Genomic DNA, 22,989 nt, shown 5'->3' on the forward strand with positions numbered 1-22,989 from the left:
AACTAGGTTTGGAGTTTGAAGGGGATTGGGAACTAGGTTTGGAGTTTGAAGGGGATTGGGAACTACGGTTCGGGGTTTGAAGGGGATTGGGAACTAGATTTGGGGTTTGAAGGGGATTGGGAACTAGGTTTGGGGTTTGAAGGGGATTGGGAATTACGTTTGTGGGTTAGAAGGTGATTGGGAACTAGGTTTGGAAGTGAAGGGGATTGGGAACTAGGTTTGGAGTTTGAAGGGGATTGGGAACTACGTTTGGGAACTAGGTTTGGGGTTTGAAGGGGATTGGGAACTAGGTTTGGGGTTTGAAGGGGATTGGGAACTATGGTTAGGGGTTTGAAGGGGATTGGGAACAAGGTTTGGGGTTTGAAGGGGATTGGGAACTAGGTTTGGGGGTTTGAAGGGGATTGGGAACTAGGTTTGGGGTTTGAAGGGGATTGGGAACTAGGTTTGGGGTTTGAAGGGGATTGGGAACTAGGTTTGGGGAGTGAAGGGGATTGGGAACTAGGTTTCGGTTTTGAAGTGGATTGGGAACTATGTTTGGGGGTTTGAAGGGGATTGGGAACTAGGTTTGGGGTTTGAAGGGGATTGGGAACGAGGTTTGGGGTTTGAAGGGGATTGGGAACTAGGTTTGGGGTTTGAAGGGGATTGGGAACTAGGTTTGGGGTTTGAAGGGGATTGGGAACTAGGTTTGGGGTTTGAAGGGGATTGGGAACTAGGTTTGGGAGTTTGAAGGGGATTGGGAACTAGGTTTGGGAGTGAAGGGGATTGGGAACTAGGTTTGGGGATTTTAAGGGGATAGGGAACTAGGTTTGGGGTTTGAAAGGGAATGGGAACTAGGTTTGTGGGTTTGAAGGGGATTGGGAAATAGGTTTGGGGTTTGAAGGGGATTGGGAACTATGGTTTGGGGTTTGAAGGGTTTGGGAACTAGGTTTGGGGTTTGAAAGGGATTGGGAACTAGGTTTGTGGGTTTGAAGGGGATTGGGAACTATGGTTAGGGGTTTGAAGGGGATTGGGAACAAGGTTTGGGGTTTGAAGGGGATTGGGAACTAGGTTTGGGGTTTGAAGGGGATTGGGAACTACGTTTGGGAACTAGGTTTGGGGTTTGAAGGGGATTGGGAACTAGGTTTGGGGTTTGAAGGGGATTGGGAACTATGGTTTGGGGTTTGAAGGGGATTGGGAACAAGGTTTGGGGTTTGAAGGGGATTGGGAACTAGGTTTGGGGTTTAAGGGGATTGGGAACTAGGTTTGGGGTTTGAAGGGGATTGGGAACTAGGTTTGGGGTTTGAAGGGGATTGGGAACTAGGTTTGGGGTTTGAAGGGGATTGGGAACTAGGTTTGGGGTTTGAAGGGGATTGGGAACTAGGTTTGGGGTTTGAAGGGGATTGGGAACTAGGTTTGGGGTTTGAAGGGGATTGGGAACTAGGTTTGGGGTTTGAAGGGGATTGGGAACTAAGGGGATTTAGGTTGTTTTGAAGGGGGGAATTAGGGAAGGGGATTGGAACTAGGTTTGGGGTTTGAAGGGGATTGGGAACTTACGTTTGTGGGTTTGAAGGGGATTGGGAACTAGGTTTGGAAGTGAAGGGGATTGGGAACTAGGTTTGGGAGTTTGAAGGGGATTGGGAACTAGTTTGGGAACTAGGTTTGGGGTTTGAAGGGGATTGGGAACTAGGTTTGGGGTTTGAAGGGGATTGGGAACTAGGTTTGGGGTTTGAAGGGGATTGGGAACAGGTTGGTTTGGATTGGGAACTAGGTTTGGGGTTTGAAGGGGATTGGGAACTAGGTTTGGGGTTTGAAGGGGATTGGGAACTAGGTTTGGGGTTTGAAGGGGATTGGGAATTACGCTTGTGGGTTTGATGGCGATTGGGAACTAGGTTTGGGAGTGAAGGGGATTGGGAACGAGGTTTGGGGTTTGAAGGGGATTGGGAACTAGGTTTGTGGGTTTGAAGGGGATAGGGAACTGGGTTTGGGGTTTGAAGGGGATTGGGAACTAGGTTTGGGGTTTGAAGGGGATTGGGAACTAGGTTTGTGGGTTTGAAGGGGATTGGGAACTAGGTTTGGGGTTTGAAGGGGATTGGGAACTAGGTTTGGGGGTTTGAAGGGGATTGGGAACTAGGTTTGGGGTTTGAAGGGGATTGGGAACTAGGTTTGGGGGTTTGAAGGGGATTGGGAACTAGGTTTGGGGTTTGAAGGGGATTGGGAACTAGGTTTGGGGTTTGAAGGGGATTGGGAACTAGGTTTGTGGGTTTGAAGGGGATTGGGAACTAGGTTTGGGAGTGAAGGGGATTGGGAACTAGGTTTGGGGATTTTAAGGGGATTGGGAACTAGGTTTGGGGTTTGAAAGGGATTGGGAACTAGGTTTGTGGGTTTGAAGGGGATTGGGAACTAGGTTTGGGGTTTGAAGGGGATTGGGAACTAGGTTTGGGGTTTGAAGGGGATTGGGAACTAGATTTGGGGTTTGAAGGGGATTGGGAATTACGTTTGTGGGTTAGAAGGCGATTGGGAACTAGGTTTGGAAGTGAAGGGGATTGGGAACTAGGTTTGGAGTTTGAAGGGGATTGGGAACTACGGTTAGGGGTTTGAAGGGGATTGGGAACTAGGTTTGGGGTTTGAAGGGGATTGGGAATTACGTTTGTGGGTTTGAAGGGGATTGGGAACTAGGTTTGGGGTTTGAAGGGGATTGGGAACTAGGTTTGGGGGTTTGAAGGGGATTGGGAACTAGGTTTGGGGGTTTGAAGGGGATTGGGAACTAGGTTTGGGGTTTGAAGGGGATTGGGAACTAGGTTTGGGGTTTGAAGGGGATTGGGAACTAGGTTTGGGGTTTGAAGGGGATTGGGAACTAGGTTTGGGGTTTGAAGGGGATTGGGAACTAGGTTTGGGAACTTTAAGGGGATATGGAACTATGGTTAGGGGTTTGAAGGGGATTGGGAACTAGGTTTGGGTGTGAAGGGGATTGGGAACTAGGTTTCGGAGTGAAGGGGATTGGGAACTAGGTTTGGAGTTTGAAAGGGATTGGGAACTAGATTCGGGGTTTGAAGGGGATTGGGAACTAGGTTTGGGGTTTGAAGCTGATTGGGAACTAGGTTTGGGGACTTTAAGGGGATATGGAACTATGGGTAGGGGTTTGAAGGGGATTGGGAACTAGGTTTGGGAGTGAAGGGGATTGGGAACTAGGTTTCGGAGTGAAGGGGATTGGGAACTAGGTTTGGAGTTTGAAGGGGATTGGGAACTACGGTTCGGGGTTTGAAGGGGATTGGGAACTAGGTTTGGGGTTTGAAGGGGATTGGGAACTAGGTTTGGAGTTTGAAGGGGATTGGGAACTAGGTTTGGGGTTTGAAGGGGATTGGGAACTAGGTTTGGGGTTTGAAGGGGATTGGGAACTATGGTTAGGGGTTTGAAGGGGATTGGGAACAAGGTTTGGGGTTTGAAGGGGATTGGGAACTATGATTTGGGGGTTTGAAGTGGATTGGGAACGAGGTTTGGGGTTTGAAGGGGATTGGGAACTAGGTTTGTGGGTTTGAAGGGGATAGGGAACTGGGTTTGGGGGTTGAAGGGGATTGGGAACTAGGTTTGGGGGTTTGAAGGGGATTGGGAACTAGGTTTGGGGTTTGAAGGGGATTGGGAACTAGATTTGGGGTTTGAAGGGGATTGGGAATTACGCTTGTGGGTTTGATGGCGATTGGGAACTAGGTTTGGGAGTGAAGGGGATTGGGAACTAGGTTTGGGGATTTTAAGGGGATAGGGAACGGTTTGGGGTTTGAAAGGGATTGGGAACTAGGTTTGTGGGTTTGAAGGGGATTGGGAACTACGGTTTGGGGTTTGAAGGGGATTGGGAACTAGGTTTGGGGTTTGAAGGGGATTGGGAACTAGATTTGGGGTTTGAAGGGGATTGGGAACTAGGTTTGGGGTTGAAGGGGATTGGGAACTAGGTTTGTGGGTTAGAAGGGGATTGGGAACTAGGTTTGGAAGTGAAGGGGATTGGGAACTAGGTTTGGGGTTTGAAGGGGATTGGGAACTACGTTTGGGGTTTGAACTAGGTTTGGGGTTTGAAGGGGATTGGGAACTAGGTTTGGGGTTTGAAGGGGATTGGGAACTATGGTTAGGGGTTTGAAGGGGATTGGGAACTAGGTTTGGGGTTTGAAGGGGATTGGGATAGGTTTGGGGTTTGAAGGGGATTGGGAACTAGGTTTGGGGTTTGGAACTAGGGGATTGGGAACTGGTTTGGGGTTTGAAGGGGATTGGGAACTAGGTTTGGGGTTTGAAGGGGATTGGGAACTAGGTTTGGGGTTGGGAATAGTTTGAAGGGGATTGGGAACTAGGTTTGGGGTTTGAAGGGGATTGGGAACTAGGTTTGGGGAGTTTGAAGGGGATTGGGAACTAGGTTTGGGGGTTTGAAGGGGATTGGGAACTAGGTTTGGGGTTTGAAGGGGATTGGGAACGAGGTTTGGGGTTTGAAGGGGATTGGGAACTAGTTTGGGGTTTGAAGGGGATTGGGAATAACTAGTTTGGGGTTTGAAGGGGATTGGGAACTAGGTTTGGGGTTGAAGGGGATTGGGAACTAGGGAATGGTTTGAAGGGGATTGGGAACTAGGTTTGGGAGTGAAGGGGATTGGGAACTAGGTTTGGGGAGGGGGATTGGGAACTAGGTTTGGGGTTTGAAGGGGATTGGGAACTAGGTTTGTGGGTTTGAAGGGGATTGGGAACTAGGTTTGGGGTTTGAAGGGGATTGGGAACTATGGTTTGGGGTTTGAAGGGGATTGGGAACTAGGTTTGGGGTTTGAAAGGGGATTGGGAACTAGGTTTGGGGTTTGAAGGGGATTGGGAACTATGGTTAGGGGTTTGAAGGGGATTGGGAACACGTTGGGGTTTGAAGGGGATTGGGAACTAGGTTTGGGGTTTGAAGGGGATTGGGAACTATGTTTGGGGGTTTGAAGGGGATTGGGAAATAGGTTTGGGGTTTGAAGGGGATTGGGAACTATGGTTTGGGGTTTGAAGGGGATTGGGAACTAGGTTTGGGGTTTGAAGGGGATTGGGAACTAGGTTTGGGGTTTGAAGGGGATTGGGAACTAGGTTTGGGGTTTGAAGGGGATTGGGAACTAGGTTTGTGGGTTTGAAGGGGATTGGGAACTAGGTTTGGAGTTTGAAGGGGATTGGGAACTAGGTTTGGAGTTTGAAGGGGATTGGGAACTAGGTTTGGGGTTTGAAGGGGATTGGGAACTAGGTTTGGGGTTTGAAGGGGATTGGGAACTATGGTTTGGGGTTTGAAGGGGATTGGGAACTAGGTTTGGGGTTTGAAGGGGATTGGGAACTAGGTTTGGGGTTTGAAAGGGATTGGGAACTAGGTTTGTGGGTTTGAAGGGGATTGGGAACTAGGTTTGGGGGTTGAAGGGGATTGGGAACTAGGTTTGGGGTTTGAAGGGGATTGGGAACTAGGTTTGGGGTTTGAAGGGGATTGGGAACTATGGTTTGGGGGTTTGAAGGGGATTGGGAACTAGGTTTGGGGTTTGAAGGGGATTGGGAACTAGGTTTGGAGGTTTGAAGGGGATTGGGAACTAGGTTTGGGGTTTGAAGGGGATTGGGAATTAGTTTGTGGGTTTGAAGGGGATTGGGAACTAGGTTTGGGGGTTGAAGGGGATTGGGAACTAGGTTTGGGAGTGAAGGGGATTGGGAACTAGGTTTGGGAGTGAAGGGGATTGGGAACTAGGTTTGGGGTTTGAAGGGGATTGGGAACTTGGTTTGGGGTTTGAAAAGGAATTGGGAACTAGGTTTGGGGTTTGAAGGGGATTGGGAACTAGGTTTGGGGTTTGAAGGGGATTGGGAACTATGGTTTGGGGTTTGAAGGGTTTGGGAACTAGGTTTGGGGTTTGAAAGGGATTGGGAACTAGGTTTGTGGGTTTGAAGGGGATTGGGAACTATGGTTAGGGGTTTGAAGGGGATTGGGAACAAGGTTTGGGGTTTGAAGGGGATTGGGAACTAGGTTTGGGGTTTGAAGGGGATTGGGAACTACGTTTGGGAACTGGGTTTGGGGTTTGAAGGGGATTGGGAACTAGGTTTGGGGTTTGAAGGGGATTGGGAACTATGGTTAGGGGTTTGAAGGGGATTGGGAACTAGGTTTGGGGTTTGAAGGGGATTGGGAACTAGGTTTGGGGTTTGAAGGGGATTGGGAATTAGGTTTGGGGTTTGAAGGGGATCGGGAACTGGGGTTGGGATTGAAGGGGATTGGGAACGAGGTTTGGGAGTGAAGGGGATTGGGAACTAGGTTTGGGGTTTGAAGGGGATTGGGAACTAGGTTTGGGAACTAGGTTTGGGGTTTGAAGGGGATTGGGAACTAGGTTTGGGGTTTGAAGGGGATTGGGAACTATGGTTAGGGGTTTGAAGGGGATTGGGAACAAGGTTTGGGGTTTGAAGGGGATTGGGAACTAGGTTTGGGGTTTGAAGGGGATTGGGAACTAGGTTTGGTTTGAAGGGGATTGGGAACTAGATTTGGGGTTTGAAGGGGATTGGGAATTACGCTTGTGGGTTTGAAGGCGATTGGGAACTAGGTTTGGGGGTTGAAGGGGATTGGGAACTAGGTTTGGGAGTGAAGGGGATTGGGAACTAGGTTTGGGAGTGAAGGGGATTGGGAACTAGGTTTGGGGATTTTAAGGGGATAGGGAACTAGGTTTGGGGTTTGAAAGGGAATGGGAACTAGGTTTGTGGGTTTGAAGGGGATTGGGAACTATGGTTAGGGGTTTGAAGGGGATTGGGAACAAGGTTTGGGGTTTGAAGGGGATTGGGAACTAGGTTTGGGGTTTGAAGGGGATTGGGAACTAGGTTTGGGGTTTGAAGGGGATTGGGAACTAGGTTTGGGGTTTGAAGGGGATTGGGAACTAGGTTTGGGGTTTGAAGGGGATTGGGAACTAGGTTTGGTTTGAAGGGGATTGGGAACTAGGTTTGGGGTTTGAAGGGGATTGGGAACTAGGTTTGGGTTTGAAGGGGATTGGGAACTAGGTTTGGGGGTTGAAGGGGATTGGGAACTAGGTTTGGGGTTTGAAGGGGATTGGGAATTACGTTTGTGGGTTAGAAGGCGATTGGGAACTAGGTTTGGGAGTGAAGGGGATTGGGAACTAGGTTGGGGGTTGAACTAGGTTTGGGGTTTGAAACTAGGGATTGGGAACTAGGTTTGGGGTTTGAAGGGGATTGGGAACTAGGTTTGGGGTTTGAAGGGGATTGGGAACTAGGTTTGGGGAGTGAAGGGGGTTGGGAACTAGGTTTGGGGAGTGAAGGGGATTGTGGAACTAGGTTTCGGTTTTGAAGTGGATTGGGAACTATGTTTGGGGGTTTGAAGGGGATTGGGAACTAGGTTTGGGGTTTGAAGGGGATTGGGAACTAGGTTTGGAGTTTGAAGGGGATTGGGAACTAGATTTGGGGTTTGAAGGGGATTGGGAATTACGCTTGTGGGTTTGAAGGCGATTGGGAACTAGGTTTGGGGGTTGAAGGGGATTGGGAACTAGGTTTGGGAGTGAAGGGGATTGGGAACTAGGTTTGGGAGTGAAGGGGATTGGGAACTAGGTTTGGGGATTTTAAGGGGATAGGGAACTAGGTTTGGGGTTTGAAAGGGAATGGGAACTAGGTTTGTGGGTTTGAAGGGGATTGGGAAATAGGTTTGGGGTTTGAAGGGGATTGGGAACTATGGTTTGGGGTTTGAAGGGTTTGGGAACTAGGTTTGGGGTTTGAAAGGGATTGGGAACTAGGTTTGTGGGTTTGAAGGGGATTGGGAACTATGGTTAGGGGTTTGAAGGGGATTGGGAACAAGGTTTGGGGTTTGAAGGGGATTGGGAACTAGGTTTGGGGTTTGAAGGGGATTGGGAACTATGGTTAGGGGTTTGAAGGGGATTGGGAACAAGGTTTGGGGTTTGAAGGGGATTGGGAACTAGGTTTGGGGTTTGAAGGGGATTAGGAATTAGGTTTGGGGTTTGAAGGGGATCGGGAACTAGGTTTGGTTTGAAGGGCATTGGGATCTGGGTTTGGTTTAACGGGGACTGGGAACTAGGTTTGGGGAGTGATGGGGATTGGGAACTAGGTTTGGGGATTGGGAACTGGGTTTGGGGTTTGAAGGGGATTGGGAACTAGGTTTGTGGGTTTGAACGGGATTGGGAACTACGATTAGGGATTTGAAGGGGATTGGGAACTAGCTTTGGGGTTTGAAGGGGATTGGGAACTAGGTTTGGTTTGAAGGGGATTGGGAACTAGGTTTGGGGGTTGAAGGGGATTGGGAACTGGGCTTGGGATTGAAGGGGATTGAGAACGAGGTTTGGGAGTGAAGGGGATTGGGAACTAGGTTTGGGGTTTGAAGGGGATTGGGAACTACGTTTGGGAACTAGGTTTGGGGTTTGAAGGGGATTGGGAACTAGGTTTGGGGTTTGAAGGGGATTGGGAACTATGGTTAGCGGTTTGAAGGGGATTGGGAACAAGGTTTGGGGTTTGAAGGGGATTGGGAACTAGGTTTGGGGTTTGAAGGGGATTAGGAATTAGGTTTGGGGTTTGAAGGGGATCGGGAACTAGATTTGGTTTGAAGGGCATTGGGATCTGGGTTTGCTTTAACGGGGACTGGGAACTAGGTTTGGGGGTTGAAGGGGATTGGGAACTAGGTTTGGGATTGAAGGGGATTGAGAACTAGGTTTGGGAGTGAAGGGGATTGGGAACTCGGTTTGGGGATTTTAAGGGGATAGGGAACTAGGTTTGGGGTTTGAAAGGGAATGGGAACTACGTTTGTGGGTTTGAAGGGGATTGGGAACTATGGTTAGGGGTTTGAAGGGGATTGGGAACTAGGTTTGTGGGTTTGAAGGGGATTGGGAACTATGGTTAGGGGTTTGATGGGGATTGAGAACTAGGTTTGGGGTTTGAAGGGGATTGGGAACTAGGTTTGGGGTTTGAAGGGGATTAGGAATTAGGTTTGGGGTTTGAAGGGGATCGGGAACTAGGTTTGGTTTGAAGGGGATTGGGAACTAGGTTTGGGGGTTTGAAGGGCATTGGGATCTAGTTTTGGTTTAACCGAGACTGGGAACTAGGTTTGGGGAGTGATGGGGATTGGAAACTAGGTTTGGGGATTGGGAACTAGGTTTGGGGTTTGAAAGGGATTGGGAACTAGGTTTGGGGTTTGAAGGGGATTGGGAACTAGGTTTGGTTTGAAGGGGATTGGGAACTAGGTTTGGGGAGTGAAGGGGGTTGGGAACTAGGTTTGGGGAGTGAAGGGGATTGGGAACTAGGTTTCGGTTTTGAAGTGGATTGGGAACTATGTTTGGGGGTTTGAAGGGGATTGGGAACTAGGTTTGGGGTTTGAAGGGGATTGGGAACGAGGTTTGGAGTTTGAAGGGGATTGGGAACTAGATTTGGGGTTTGAAGGGGATTGGGAATTACGCTTGTGGGTTTGAAGGCGATTGGGAACTAGGTTTGGGGGTTGAAGGGGATTGGGAACTATGGTTAGGGGTTTGAAGGGGATTGGGAACAAGGTTTGGGGTTTGAAGGGGATTGGGAACTAGGTTTGGGGTTTGAAGGGGATTAGGAATTAGGTTTGGGGTTTGAAGGGGATCGGGAACTAGGTTTGGTTTGAAGGGCATTGGGATCTGGGTTTGGTTTAACGGGGACTGGGAACTAGGTTTGGGGAGTGATGGGGATTGGGAACTAGGTTTGGGGATTGGGAACTAGGTTTGGGGTTTGAAGGGGATTGGGAACTAGGTTTGTGGGTTTGAACGGGATTGGGAACTACGATTAGGGATTTGAAGGGGATTGGGAACTAGCTTTGGGGTTTGAAGGGGATTGGGAACTAGGTTTGGTTTGAAGGGGATTGGGAACTAGGTTTGGGGGTTGAAGGGGATTGGGAACTGGGCTTGGGATTGAAGGGGATTGAGAACGAGGTTTGGGAGTGAAGGGGATTGGGAACTAGGTTTGGGGTTTGAAGGGGATTGGGAACTACGTTTGGGAACTAGGTTTGGGGTTTGAAGGGGATTGGGAACTAGGTTTGGGGTTTGAAGGGGATTGGGAACTATGGTTAGGGGTTTGAAGGGGATTGGGAACAAGGTTTGGGGTTTGAAGGGGATTGGGAACTAGGTTTGGGGTTTGAAGGGGATTAGGAATTAGGTTTGGGGTTTGAAGGGGATCGGGAACTAGATTTGGTTTGAAGGGCATTGGGATCTGGGTTTGGTTTAACGGGGACTGGGAACTAGGTTTGGGGGTTGAAGGGGATTGGGAACTAGGTTTGGGATTGAAGGGGATTGAGAACTAGGTTTGGGAGTGAAGGGGATTGGGAACTAGGTTTGGGGATTTTAAGGGGATAGGGAACTAGGTTTGGGGTTTGAAAGGGAATGGGAACTAGGTTTGTGGGTTTGAAGGGGATTGGGAACTATGGTTAGGGGTTTGAAGGGGATTGGGAACTAGGTTTGTGGGTTTGAAGGGGATTGGGAACTATGGTTAGGGGTTTGATGGGGATTGAGAACTAGGTTTGGGGTTTGAAGGGGATTGGGAACTAGGTTTGGGGTTTGAAGGGGATTAGGAATTAGGTTTGGGGTTTGAAGGGGATCGGGAACTAGGTTTGGTTTGAAGGGGATTGGGAACTATGTTTGGGGGTTTGAAGGGGATTGGGAACTAGGTTTGGGGTTTGAAGGGGATTGGGAACGAGGTTTGGAGTTTGAAGGGGATTGGGAACTAGATTTGGGGTTTGAAGGGGATTGGGAATTACGCTTGTGGGTTTGAAGGCGATTGGGAACTAGGTTTGGGGGTTGAAGGGGATTGGGAACTAGGTTTGGGAGTGAAGGGGATTGGGAACTAGGTTTGGGGATTTTAAGGGGATAGGGAACTAGGTTTGGGGTTTGAAAGGGAATGGGAACTAGGTTTGTGGGTTTGAAGGGGATTGGGAAATAGGTTTGGGGTTTGAAGGGGATTGGGAACTATGGTTTGGGGTTTGAAGGGTTTGGGAACTAGGTTTGGGGTTTGAAAGGGATTGGGAACTAGGTTTGTGGGTTTGAAGGGGATTGGGAACTACGTTTGGGAACTAGGTTTGGGGTTTGAAGGGGATTGGGAACTAGGCTTGGGGTTTGAAGGGGATTGGGAACTATGGTTAGGGGTTTGAAGGGGATTGGGAACAAGGTTTGGGGTTTGAAGGGGATTGGGAACTAGGTTTGGGGTTTGAAGGGGATTAGGAATTAGGTTTGGGGTTTGAAGGGGATCGGGAACTAGGTTTGGTTTGAAGGGCATTGGGATCTGGGTTTGGTTTAACGGGGACTGGGAACTAGGTTTGTGGATTGGGAACTAGGTTTGGGGTTTGAAAGGGATTGGGAACTAGGTTTGGGGTTTGAAGGGGATTGGAAACTAGGTTTGGGGAGTGAAGGGGATTGGGAACTAGGTTTGGTTTGAAGGGGATTGGGAACTAGGTTTGGGGAGTGAATGGGATTGGGAACTAGGTTTGGGGTTGAAGGGGATTGGGAACTATGTTTGGCGTTTGAAGGGGATTGGGAACTAGCTTTGGTTGTTGAAGGGGATTGGGAACTATGTTTGGGGAGCGAAGGGCAGCGGGAACCAGGTTTGGGGAGTGATGGGCTGCCGGAATCAGGTATGGGGATTTGAAGGGCAGCGGGAATCGGGTTTGGGGAGTGAAGGGCAGCCGGAACCGCGTTTGGGGAGTGAAGGGCAGTGGAATCCGGGTTTGTGGAGTGAGAGAGCTGTAACACAGTACCACAGGAGAAAGATCCCAAAGAGTGGAAGTCTCCAAATAGTGTGATAGCAGATTATTTGCTTTTTTCAGAGTTATTATTAGATTTGCTTTCACCACCTTTCCTTTATTTGGACTGCTGAACAGGTAGGTGAAAAGATACAGACCCAGTTCAAATGCTATCTTCTACTCATGCGCTCTTCTACTGCAAGTCATCCTTTATGAAATGTTTTTGCAATGTAAACTGCTTACCTTAGTTACTTCACCACCATATCTATTCTTTCTTCTTACTTTACAGCAGGCCACATAATGCATTGGTACCAAAACATAAATCCCAGCCTTTTCTGGTTCACTGAGCATGGAAACAGGTCCTTTGGCCCAATTGCTGTATGGCATCCACAGCTTCATCCATGATAATTCCAGTTGCCATGTTTGGCCCATTACTCTGCAAGTACCTCACCTCCTTGTACCAATTCAAAAGTCTCTTAAATGCTACAATTGCACCCACCTCGACCAATTCTGACAGCTCATTATGGGTACTCAGTCCCCTCCGTCAGGTCCCTTAAATCTCTCCCCTTTTATCTTATATCTGTTCACTGTTGGTTTGGACTCCGCAAGCCATGGGGAAAAGATTAAGGCTGTCCAATTTATCCATACCTCTCATGATTTTTATAAAACTCTCATTCACCAATGCTGCAAGGAATAAAGATGTAGAGTAGCCAAACACTCTCTACAACTCCTGCCCTCCTGCCCTCTAGTCTAGGCAGCAACCTTGTAAGTTGTTTCTGCACCCTCTCTAGCTTGACTCCTTACTAATATGGCAAGTATACCTTTTTTTTTAAATCACCCTATCAATTTTTGCAGCTACTTTGAGGGAGCTGTGGACCTGGTCTCCCAAGATCTCTCTGTACATTAACACTGTTAAGGGTCTTCCCATTAACTGTATACTGTCCCTTTGTATTGGATCTCATACTTGCCCCAGATTAAACTCCATGAGCCATTTCTCTTCCTATATCTGCATCTGATATATATCCTGCTGTGTTCTTTGGTAACCTTCAACACTATCCATTACACCACCAATCTTGTATCTTCTTCAAACTCCTGACCCACACATCCTGGTTTTCATCGGTCATTTCCCTTCTCCTCTCAACTGGCCCAATACGCATTGTAGGAAAACCAGCAGATGGATAGGAAACACAAATGCTGCATCTTCTAGGTCTATGGCATTATCCCCAGCATTTCCTTATGGGACTGATGTCTCCCTCCTGCCTGAATCAAATATTCTCTGTCCTTAACAATTGCCCGAGTGCTACTGACTACAGACATGGACAGGTGAGTGGGCAAACAAAAGAGAAGGTAACAAGTGGAAAGGAAAACTGAATGGGTCCAAAGGTACAGGGAGAGAGAAAGCCTGGTAGCCTCTTGGTGTTTCACAAAATATTGCAGCACAGCAACAGGCATTTAGTCCGGAAGGTCAAAACCTGTGTTAATATTCCACGTGACCCTCCATGACAGTGCGTTACATCCTTATATATCTATATTTATCTACTTCCCCCTGTATCCTCAGTAGTAAATATCAAATTTAATTATCTTAAATTAAAAGCATTTTAAGTATTTGTACCTGATTTACCAGTTGTAATATGTATAGTTCTTTATTTGAATAATTGCTTCTTCAGTTATATTAATAATACAGGTTTCCCCTGCCATCCGAAGGTAGAGCGTTCCTATGAAACGGTTCGTAAGCCGAAATATCATAAAGCGAAGAAGCAATTACCATTTATTTATTTGGGAAAATTTTGTGAGCGTTCACAGACCCAAAAATAACCTATCAAATCATGCCAAACACATAAAACTTAAAATAACAGTAACATATAGTAAAAGCAGGAATGATATGATAAATACACAGCCTATATAAAGTAGAAATACTTCTCTACAACAATTGCCTGCACAGATCTCCATAGCGAAAATCTCACGCAAGCGCTGTTGGCAAAAACACTCTCCCCAGTAACCTTTAAACTATGAAGCTGCCAAATCTACCAAATAACACGTAAAAATACACAGCTTATATAAAGTAGAAATAATGTATGTACAGTGTAGTATCACTTACCGGAATTGGGAAAGCGTGGAGCACACGGATGATGGTGTGTTAGACTAAGTCGTCGCAGGTTGGGTGGTGCAGTGGCCCCCACCCTCCTGGCCGCCGACCCGATACATTGCCGCGAAGAACGCAGCAGTAGCCAGGAGGCACACAGCACATCTTTTTTAAAAAAGCCGAAATAAACATGCTAATTAATTAGGTGCTGCCCGGCACGTAAGTGTCGGCCCAGATCAGTGCTGACTGCATCACCTCTGATCTGGGCTGACAATTACGTGCTATGTGGCACCTAATTAATTAGCATGTTTATTTCGGCTTTTTTCTTAAAGATGTGCTGTGTGCCTGCAGGCTACCGCTGTATTCTCCGCGAATCGGTACAGTATCTGTCCGGGGCCCAGGGGTTGGGGTGGTGGGACACAGGGGTGTCATCTCATCTCGATCAGGGCAGGCAGCTCATCTTCTCCTATGACTGCCCGCCTCGATGTCGAAGGTCGAGGTTCGTCGTCTGCTGTGGCTGATGTGGACAGCTTGCTTGACTGCTGAGCCTCGCACATTTTTCTATCATACAGTTGTTTGTAAGCACTCAAACCATCCTGCAAGTATCCCCTAAACCTACGTACCCTTTCAAAATTAAAGTCATACTTTATCATTGCAGCAAAAATCTCACGCAGTTGCTTCACGTTCAGTTCGCTACTGCACTCGGTTTCGATTGTTATCCTTTCCTCTTCCAATTGCATCAGCTTTTCATCTATCAGTTCTTGGTCATGGGATGCCAAAACCGCTTCAACATCATCTTTGTCAGCTTCCACAAGCCAGACTCACTTTGTCCTTACTTTGTTCACCATGATCGAAACGCTTAATTATGTCTAGTTTTACGCTAAGTGTAACACCCTTACTCTTTCAGGCTTTTCCGACACCTTAGAACTCATCTTGCTAATGGCCTCTCACTGCAACGTGTTTAAGCAATGCCGTTCCGAATCTGGGGGAGAGCGGCTGCTCGGGGCGCGCGCTGATTTTTTATTGCGCGCTGCCTTTCTTTGTAACAGTGAAAACACCTTCTGAAAGTGAAAACAGGGTACTAATGTAGGTCTTTTGTAACAGTGAGGTTTCATAATGCAAACGTTCGAAAAGCAGGGGACACCTGTAAAAGGTTCTTGAGGGAGCCATGTATCTATTTTCTGTTTGTCTGCATTGTATTTTGTGTTGTGTTTACTATAGGTAATTTGTCATGTGGTTTGGGGCGTGGTAGAAACAAATTAATTTAGTTGCATATTCATGCTTTGTCTTCGTTTAGTTTAGTGTGGTTGAGAGGGAGTTGAGCCACAGGGTGATTTTTTCTGTTGACTACTTACATCGCTTATTTTGTTATTTTGCTATGAAATCATTTACCTTTGCGGGTTTCGTAACAAAGGATCTTTGTTGACTTGGAACTTAGTTATTTTGGAAGCGTGTCATACAGTGTTGACTCCTATACTCAGTCTCTCATCAGTTTTGGTTTGTTTTCAAGTAACTGCTAGAGTTCTTTCGTGAGACACCGAGTCCTTTTAAAGACCATCAGAGCTGTCTACGTGTGGAGTCGCAGTGGATGGACAAGAATTTTCATGTCTTTCTCTCCTTGGTGTTTACTAAGAAGAATAATACGGGCGCCAAAAAAAAAGACCTTAATAAGTAGTGAAGTCTTGCATCATATGCCAGTTACTAGGAAGGAGGAATCTGGAGACTTAAAGTGCATTAAGGTGGGCAAATGCCTAGGTTCGGACCAAGTGCACCCTCACACCATAAGTGAGGCCAGGAAAGAAATTACATAGGCCCTCGTAGACATACTTGCTTCATCATTAGACACTGACAAAGTTCAAGAAAACTGGAGGTGAGTAATATTGTTCCATTGTTCAAGAAGGGTAGCAAGGACAGACCAAGGAGCTACAAGCCGGTGAGCCTGACTTCAGTTGTAGGAAAGTTACTGGAGGGGATTCTGAAGGACAAGATCTACCATCAGTTGGATAATCAAGGCCTGATCAGGAATAGTCAACACACATAAAAGTTGCTGGTGAACACTGCAGGCCAGGCAGCATCTATAGGAAGAGGTACAGTCGACGTTTTGGGCCGAGACGCTTCGTCAGGACTAACTGAAGGAAGAGCTAGTAAGAGAGGTCCTGACGAAGGGTCTCGGCCTGAAACGTCAACTGTACCTCTTCCTAGAGATGCAGCCTGGCCTGCTGCGTTCACCAGCAACTTTGATGTGTGTCGCTCCAAGAAAACATGTGTTTGCTTCCAAGATACAGTAAATTTACTGAAAACTCTTTATTGGGCTCATACCTTCATCTGGGATGGGGCTTGGTTTAACATATTTCGGTGCCTGTAAAGCAAAATACATTTATTATTATATTTCTGCACGTATTCACATAGTTTACAGCTGAACTGGCTCTGTAATCTTTTATAAATATCTATTACACAAAGAAAATTAAATAAAACCATCAGCCGAATAAAGATAGAAACATAGAAAACCTACAGCACAATACAGGCCCTTCGGCCCACAAAGTTGTGCCGAACATGTCCCGACCTTAGAAATTACAAGGGTTACCCATAGCACTCTATTTTTCTAAGCTCCATGTACCTATCCAAAGTCTCTTCAAAGACCCTATCGTATCTGCCTCCACCACAGTTGCCAGCAGCCCATTCCACGCACTCACCACTCTCTGCATAAAAAACTTACCCCTGACATCTCCTCTGTACCTACTCCCAAGCATCTTAAAACTGTGTTCCCTTGTGGCAGCCATTTCAGCCCTGGGAAAACGCCTTTGACTATCCACACGATCAATGCCTCTCATCACCTTATACACCTCTATCAGGTCACCTCTCATCCTCCATCGCTCCAAGGAGAAAAGGCCGAGTTCACTCAACCTGTCTTCATAAGGCATGCTCCCCAATCCAGGCAACATCCTTGTAAATCTCCTCTGCACCCTTTCTATGGTTTCCATATCCTTCCTCTAGTGAGGCGACCAGAACTGAGCACAGTACTCCAAGTAGGGTCTGACCAGGGTCCTATATAGCTGCAACATTACCTCTGGGCTCCTAAATTCAATTCCACAATTAATGAAGGCCAATACACCGTATGCCTTCTTAACCACAGAGTCAACCTGCGCAGCCGCTTTGAGCATCCTATGGACTGGGACCCCAAGATCCCTCTCATCCTCCACACTGCCAGGAGTCTTACCATTAATACTATATTATGCCATCATATTTGACCTACCAAAATGCACCACTTCACACTGATCTGGGTTGAATTCCATCTGCCACTTCTCAGCCCAGTTTTGCATCCTATCAATGTCCCGCTGTAACCTCTGACAGCCCTCCACACAATCCACAACACCCCAACTTTTGTGTCATCAGCAAACTTACTAACCCATCCCTCCACTTCCTCATCCAGGTCATTTATAAAAATCACGAAGAGTAAGGGTCCCAGATCAGATCCCTGAGATCGCTGAGGCATACCACTGGTCACTGACCTCCATGCAGAATAAGAGCCATCTACAACCACTCTTTGCCTTCTGTGGGCAAGCCAGTTCTGGATTCACAAAGCAATGTCCCCTTGGATCCCATGCCTCCTTACTTTCTCAATAAGCCTGGCGTGGGGTACCTTATCAAATGCCTTGCTGAAATCCATATTCACTACATCTACTGTTCTTCCTTCATCAATGTGTTTAGTCACATCCTCAAAAAATTTAATCCACCTCGTAAGGCACGACCTGCCCTTGACAAAGCCATGCTGACTATTTCTAATTATATTATACCTCTCCAAATGTTCATAAATCCTGCCTCTCAGGATCTTCTCCATCAACTTACCGACCACTGAAGTACAACTCACTGGTCTATAATTTCCTGGGCTATCTCTACTCCCTTTCTTGAATAAGGGAACAACATCCAAAACCCTCCAATCCTCCAGAACCTCTCCCGTCACCATTGATGATGCAAAGATCATCGCTGGAGGCTCAGCAATCTCCTCCCTCGCCTCCCACAGATAGTCACACCACATCTTGTAATCCAGTGAAGAGCTTGAAAATTTGTCATGGCTGACAGGTATACTTCATTGTGGTTCTTGGAGTATTATTTGATATAATCCAATTTTTAAATCAAACAGTCAAAAGATGCTAAGTCTTGAGAATGGTCTGTTCTGTTAACTCCCATCAGGAGTTCTCTGGCAGTCTGTGAAGATGCAGCCTTTATGACATTGTTCCTACACAGTTTATTGGCAATGATCAACCCCGCAAAATATCTGCAGTACATTTCATGGAGCCAGTAAGCTCCTAGGTACATTTATTTCAGATACTGACGGAATCAGCATTCTGCTCCACTGTACTTGACACCTTATATTAAGTACCAAAGGAAAACTCTGCAAAGCCTTACTATCTACAAGGGATAGTATAAATCTCTGCTATCTACCAGAATCCTCCAGGGATATCAAGCTGACAAAGCAATAACTTGACAGGTCAATTGCCTTCTCTGCCATATTTAGTGCAGCACCATAGCCTCATTGTTTGAACGCTGACCACCATATGGTTACACATTAGCTATGTTGTCTAAGACAGTCCTCCCTCCTCAGTAAATAATTTTTGCTCAGTCATGGCGGATGAAAATTGAGAGCATATCAGACAGCAAGAAAATTGTCATAACGACTGCTGCAGGGATGGTGGGCGTGGATCAATCACCATGCAGTTAGTTCAGGGACTAGAATCCCTTTCTGTTGCAGAAATCTCAAATGACAAATGGTGCTTGCAAAACAAAGTGCAAGCAATCAATGGCAGTCAGCACAAGGAAGACTGAAATTCCATCAAGTTTATATGGTCAATCCTCCTGGGAGGATGTACATTCCTCTTTGTATTGTGAGTTTCCGTGATCACCTTGGTGCAACAATGAATGGCAAACTGAAGGTTGGTTCAAATACCTTCAGCTACGATTTGGAAAGTATCTAATGTATTCTGAAACTACATTTCCCATAACTCGTAAACAAGGTTCTTCCGAAGGCTAGTCGAGAAGATTAAGTTACATGGGATCCATGGAGACTTGATAGATTGTGACTAGGAATCTATCTCTTATCCTGTTTTCCAGCAGTATAACAGAAAGATGAATTCATATGGAACGAATCAACATTATCTCACCCCTGATTGTAAGCCTGCTTCCACAGGAACCAAGAACTTCTAAAATTCAGCCAATGAAGGCCAAATGCTCAGGAGGTTACAGAATATACAGAACAGAAACAAGCCCTATAGCCCACTATGTCTGCCATTATGGTGCCAGTTTAAACTGAACATTTGCCTGCACAAGGTCCATATCCCTCCATTCCATGCCTTTTAAATGTTGCTATCGTATCTGTTTTCATTATCCCACCTGGAGGCTTGTTTGTTCCAGACACCTCCCATTCGTTGTATAAAAAAAACCTGCCTCATATATCTTTTTTAAACTCCCCCCAACTTAAAACTATTCCCTCCAGTATTTAACATTTCTATGCTGAGAAAATAACTCTGAGAGTCCTCTTTGTGCTGTCATAATTTTATATACATCCATCAACTCCCCCTTCACCCTCTGATGCTCATAAATTCAATTTCTTGGACAACCTGGGACCTTAGTTCTCCACCTACAATTGCTAAAACAAAAATAAAGAATTATCCATTTGAAATGTACGATATTAGTTTACTGTAATTGTAAAAAGAGGCTACCTACTGAATGCACAAGAGATTCTGCTTCTGCGTGACTACAATAAAAGGGACTGTCACTGATTGACACGTTTTTGCTGAGGTGAGGAAAAAAATCCAATGATTACAAATGTTGCAAACTATAATTCAAACAATAACAGTTAAAAACAGAGCTGAGACAATTAAAAAGGATTAAATTTACATTTTGTAGGGCATATAATGAATAATTTTCACCTTGCTAATGCAAATTTCAGATGGTCAAATTTAAAACAAATACATAAGTATCTTTAATTACTCATTACACTAGTGAAGAAAAATAACCTGAAAAATGGTAACAAACAGAAACCATAACATTCAGGGACCTCCACTGAACTAAACTAAATGATTAATAACATTACGTAACTAAATCCACACCTTTATCCAGGGCTAGTCAGAATCAGAAACAGAATCAGGTTTATCACTGACATATGTCATGAAATCTGTTGTTTTGTGGCAGCAATATAGTGCATAAAATACTATAGGCTACAATAAGAAATAGGTATAAACATAAATAAGTGATAGGAAAACAGAACAAAAGTGGAGAGGTAGTGTTTCATGGACCATTCAGAAATCTGATGGTGGAGGGAAGAAGCAGTCCTAAATTATTGAGTTTGTGGCTTCACCTTCTCCCTAATGGTAGCATTGGTATTAAATTTGTCCTGGGTGGTGGGGCTCCTGAATGTTGGATGCTGCCTTTTGAGACATTGTCTTTTGAAGATGTCATTAATGGTGGGAAGGCTACTGCCCATGTTGGAACTGGTTGAGTTTACAACCCTCTGATCCCATGCTTTGGTCCTCCACACCAGACAGTAATGTAACCAACACACATCAAAGTTGCTGGTGAACGCAGCAGGCCAGGCAGCATCTATAGGAAGAGGCGCAGTCGACGTTTCAGGCCGAGACCCTTCATCAGGACGAAGGGTCTCGGCCTGAAACGTCGACTGCGCCTCTTCCTATAGATACTGCCTGGCCTGCTGCGTTCACCAGCAACTTTGATGTGTGTTGCTTGAATTTCCAGCATCTGCAGAATTCCTGTTGTTTTAGTAATGTAACCAGTTAGAATGCTCTCCACAGTACATCTGTAGAAATTTGTTACTAGAGTCTTTGGAAATATACCAAATCTCTTCATGCTCCTGATAAAATATAGCCGTTGGTGTGACTTCTTTGTAATTGCATCAATATGTTGGTCCCAGGATAAATTTTCAGAGATGTTGACACCCAGGAACTTGAAACTGCTCATTCATTTCCATTGTTGATCGCTCGATGAGGACTGGTGTGTGTTTTCCTGACTTCCACATCCTGAAGCCCACAATCAATTCCTAGGTCTTCCTGATGATGTATCACCACTCAACCAGCCAACTGATCTCACTTCTGTATACCTCATCATCACTATCTGAGATTCTGCTGACAATAATTGTGTCATCGGCAAATTTATAGACAGCATTTGAGTTCTGCCTGGGCAGACAGCCATGGTGTAGGGAGAGTAGAGCAGACAGCCATGGTATAGGGAGAGTAGAGCAGACAGCCATGGTATAGGGAGAGTAGAGCAGACAGCCATGGTGTAGGGAGAGTAGAACAGACAACCATGGTGTAGCGAGAGTAGAGCAGACAGCCATGGTATAGGGAGAGTAGAGCAGACAGCCATGGTGTAGGGAGAGTAGAACAGACAACCATGGTGTAGGGAGAGTAGAGCAGACAGCCATGGTGTAGGGAGAGTAGAGCAGACAGCCATGGTGTAGGGAGAGTAGAACAGACAACCATGGTGTAGCGAGAGTAGAGCAGACAGCCATGGTGCAGGGAGAGTAGAGCAGACAGCCATGGTGTAGGGAGAGTAGAGCAGACAGCCATGGTGTAGGGAGAGTAGAGCAGACAGCCATGGTGTAGGGAGAGTAGAACAGACAGCCATGGTGTAGGGAGAGTAGAGCAGACAGCCATGGTGTAGGGAGAGTAGAACAGACAGCCATGGTGTAGGGAGAGTAGAGCAGACAGCCATGGTGTAGGGAGAGTAGAACAGACAGCCATGGTGTAGGGAGAGTAGAACAGACAACCATGGTGTAGGGAGAGTAGAGCAGCAGGCTAAGCACTCATCCTTGAGGTGCAGCATTGTTGACAGTCAGTGAGGAGGAGATGTTATTTCCAATCTGCACTGACTGTGGCTTCTTACTGAGAAAGTCATGGATCCATCTGCAGATAGAGGTACAGAGGCCCAGATTAGTACTGAGGGTATGATGGTGTTGAATGCTGAGCTGTAACCAATAACCAGCAACCTAACACAGTTATTACTGTCATAGAGCTGGTCCACGGCGGAGTGGAAAGCCAGTGAGATTACATCTATTGTAGACCTATTTTGATTAATCAGTGAGAAGATAGGCTACAAAAGGAAGGATTTGATATGAATTGGTATGAAACAACCCATTCCCCCCAAGGATGAAATATATATCACAGTACTCTTCATCTACCCTTTATTTCACCTTGCCCTTCCTGTATGAACATCCAGACTCCCTTTTCACTGCCCCTAGCAAATCAACAATGCTGATCATCTCAACTACTTCATGTTGTATCAAGCTCAACTTTGTCACTACCTTCCCTGGATGAATGAAGGATAATTCCGTAGTTAATTTCTGACTAAAAGGTAATCAGTCAATTTACTTTCTTTGATGTGCCTTCATAGGAACACCTTTAGAGTTAAACTCAACATTTTCTTAAGGCTCATTTAAAACTTTAAAAAGACTTATGACATAAAAGTATTAGGTTAAGCATTACCAAATCTCACCATATAATATCACTTCCATCTGTCTTCTTGTAGATTATGGAGCACCAAGATTGATGTGTAGACTCAATGACTCTAAGTGCAAAATCCTGCAAATAAATACAAACATATACTGAATGTTTAAGGGCGGTAAAAAAGTAAAACTCCAGTTTTGAGTTGCTTGTGCATGGTATTTTATGTTGCTTTATTTAATATTTTGGTTTAACATTGAAGGGAAAGTTCAGAGAAAAGATTAGGTGCAGAAGTGGGTTTACAATATTTTCTATGACAATAAAAATGCTAGTGTTTCATCATAAGGCATTTTGAATGAAGCAAAAAATCAGTGACATGTTCTAAGAAGTATTCAACCAGAGATGAATACCAAGACATACAGAGAGGAATTTTATATACTGCTGCAAAAAAAAAACCCAAATTTCATGACATACGTGAGTGATGATAAACCAGATTCTGATATGGGTCTCTATTGTAGACTGAGAGTGGGATGGGGGCAGGGAGAGGGGAATTATGGTTGGGAAAAGAGGAAAGGAGAGTGTAATCATGGATGGTTATAGGGGAAGGGAGAGGGGAGGGAGCAAGAAGCACTGGAGAGACACACTGTAACAATTAATAAAACAATTGTTTGGAATCAAATGACCTTGATTGGGTGTCTGCTCTCATTCTCTGCAACCTGCTGCACACACTTCCTGCAGCACTCCACCCTCACCATTCCCAACAT

The 22,989-nt window shown here is 45.9% G+C and overlaps 1 protein-coding gene across 1 annotated transcript in view; it reads right to left on the minus strand.

Annotated features, from left to right (window-relative positions):
* LOC134357479 (inorganic pyrophosphatase-like) overlaps positions 1-22,989 on the minus strand; it is an 81,986-nt gene that overhangs the window by 9,712 nt on the left and 49,285 nt on the right. The window contains exons 8-10 of the mRNA XM_063069099.1: positions 22,278-22,363; positions 19,494-19,563; positions 16,092-16,131 (exon numbers count right to left, since the gene is read on the minus strand). Coding sequence (XP_062925169.1) covers positions 16,092-16,131; positions 19,494-19,563; positions 22,278-22,363 — 196 coding nt within the window. The remainder of the gene's footprint in view (positions 1-16,091; positions 16,132-19,493; positions 19,564-22,277; positions 22,364-22,989) is intronic.

Source organism: Mobula hypostoma, chromosome 16 (assembly GCF_963921235.1).
Source record: "Mobula hypostoma chromosome 16, sMobHyp1.1, whole genome shotgun sequence".
NCBI lineage: Eukaryota > Metazoa > Chordata > Chondrichthyes > Myliobatiformes > Myliobatidae > Mobula > Mobula hypostoma.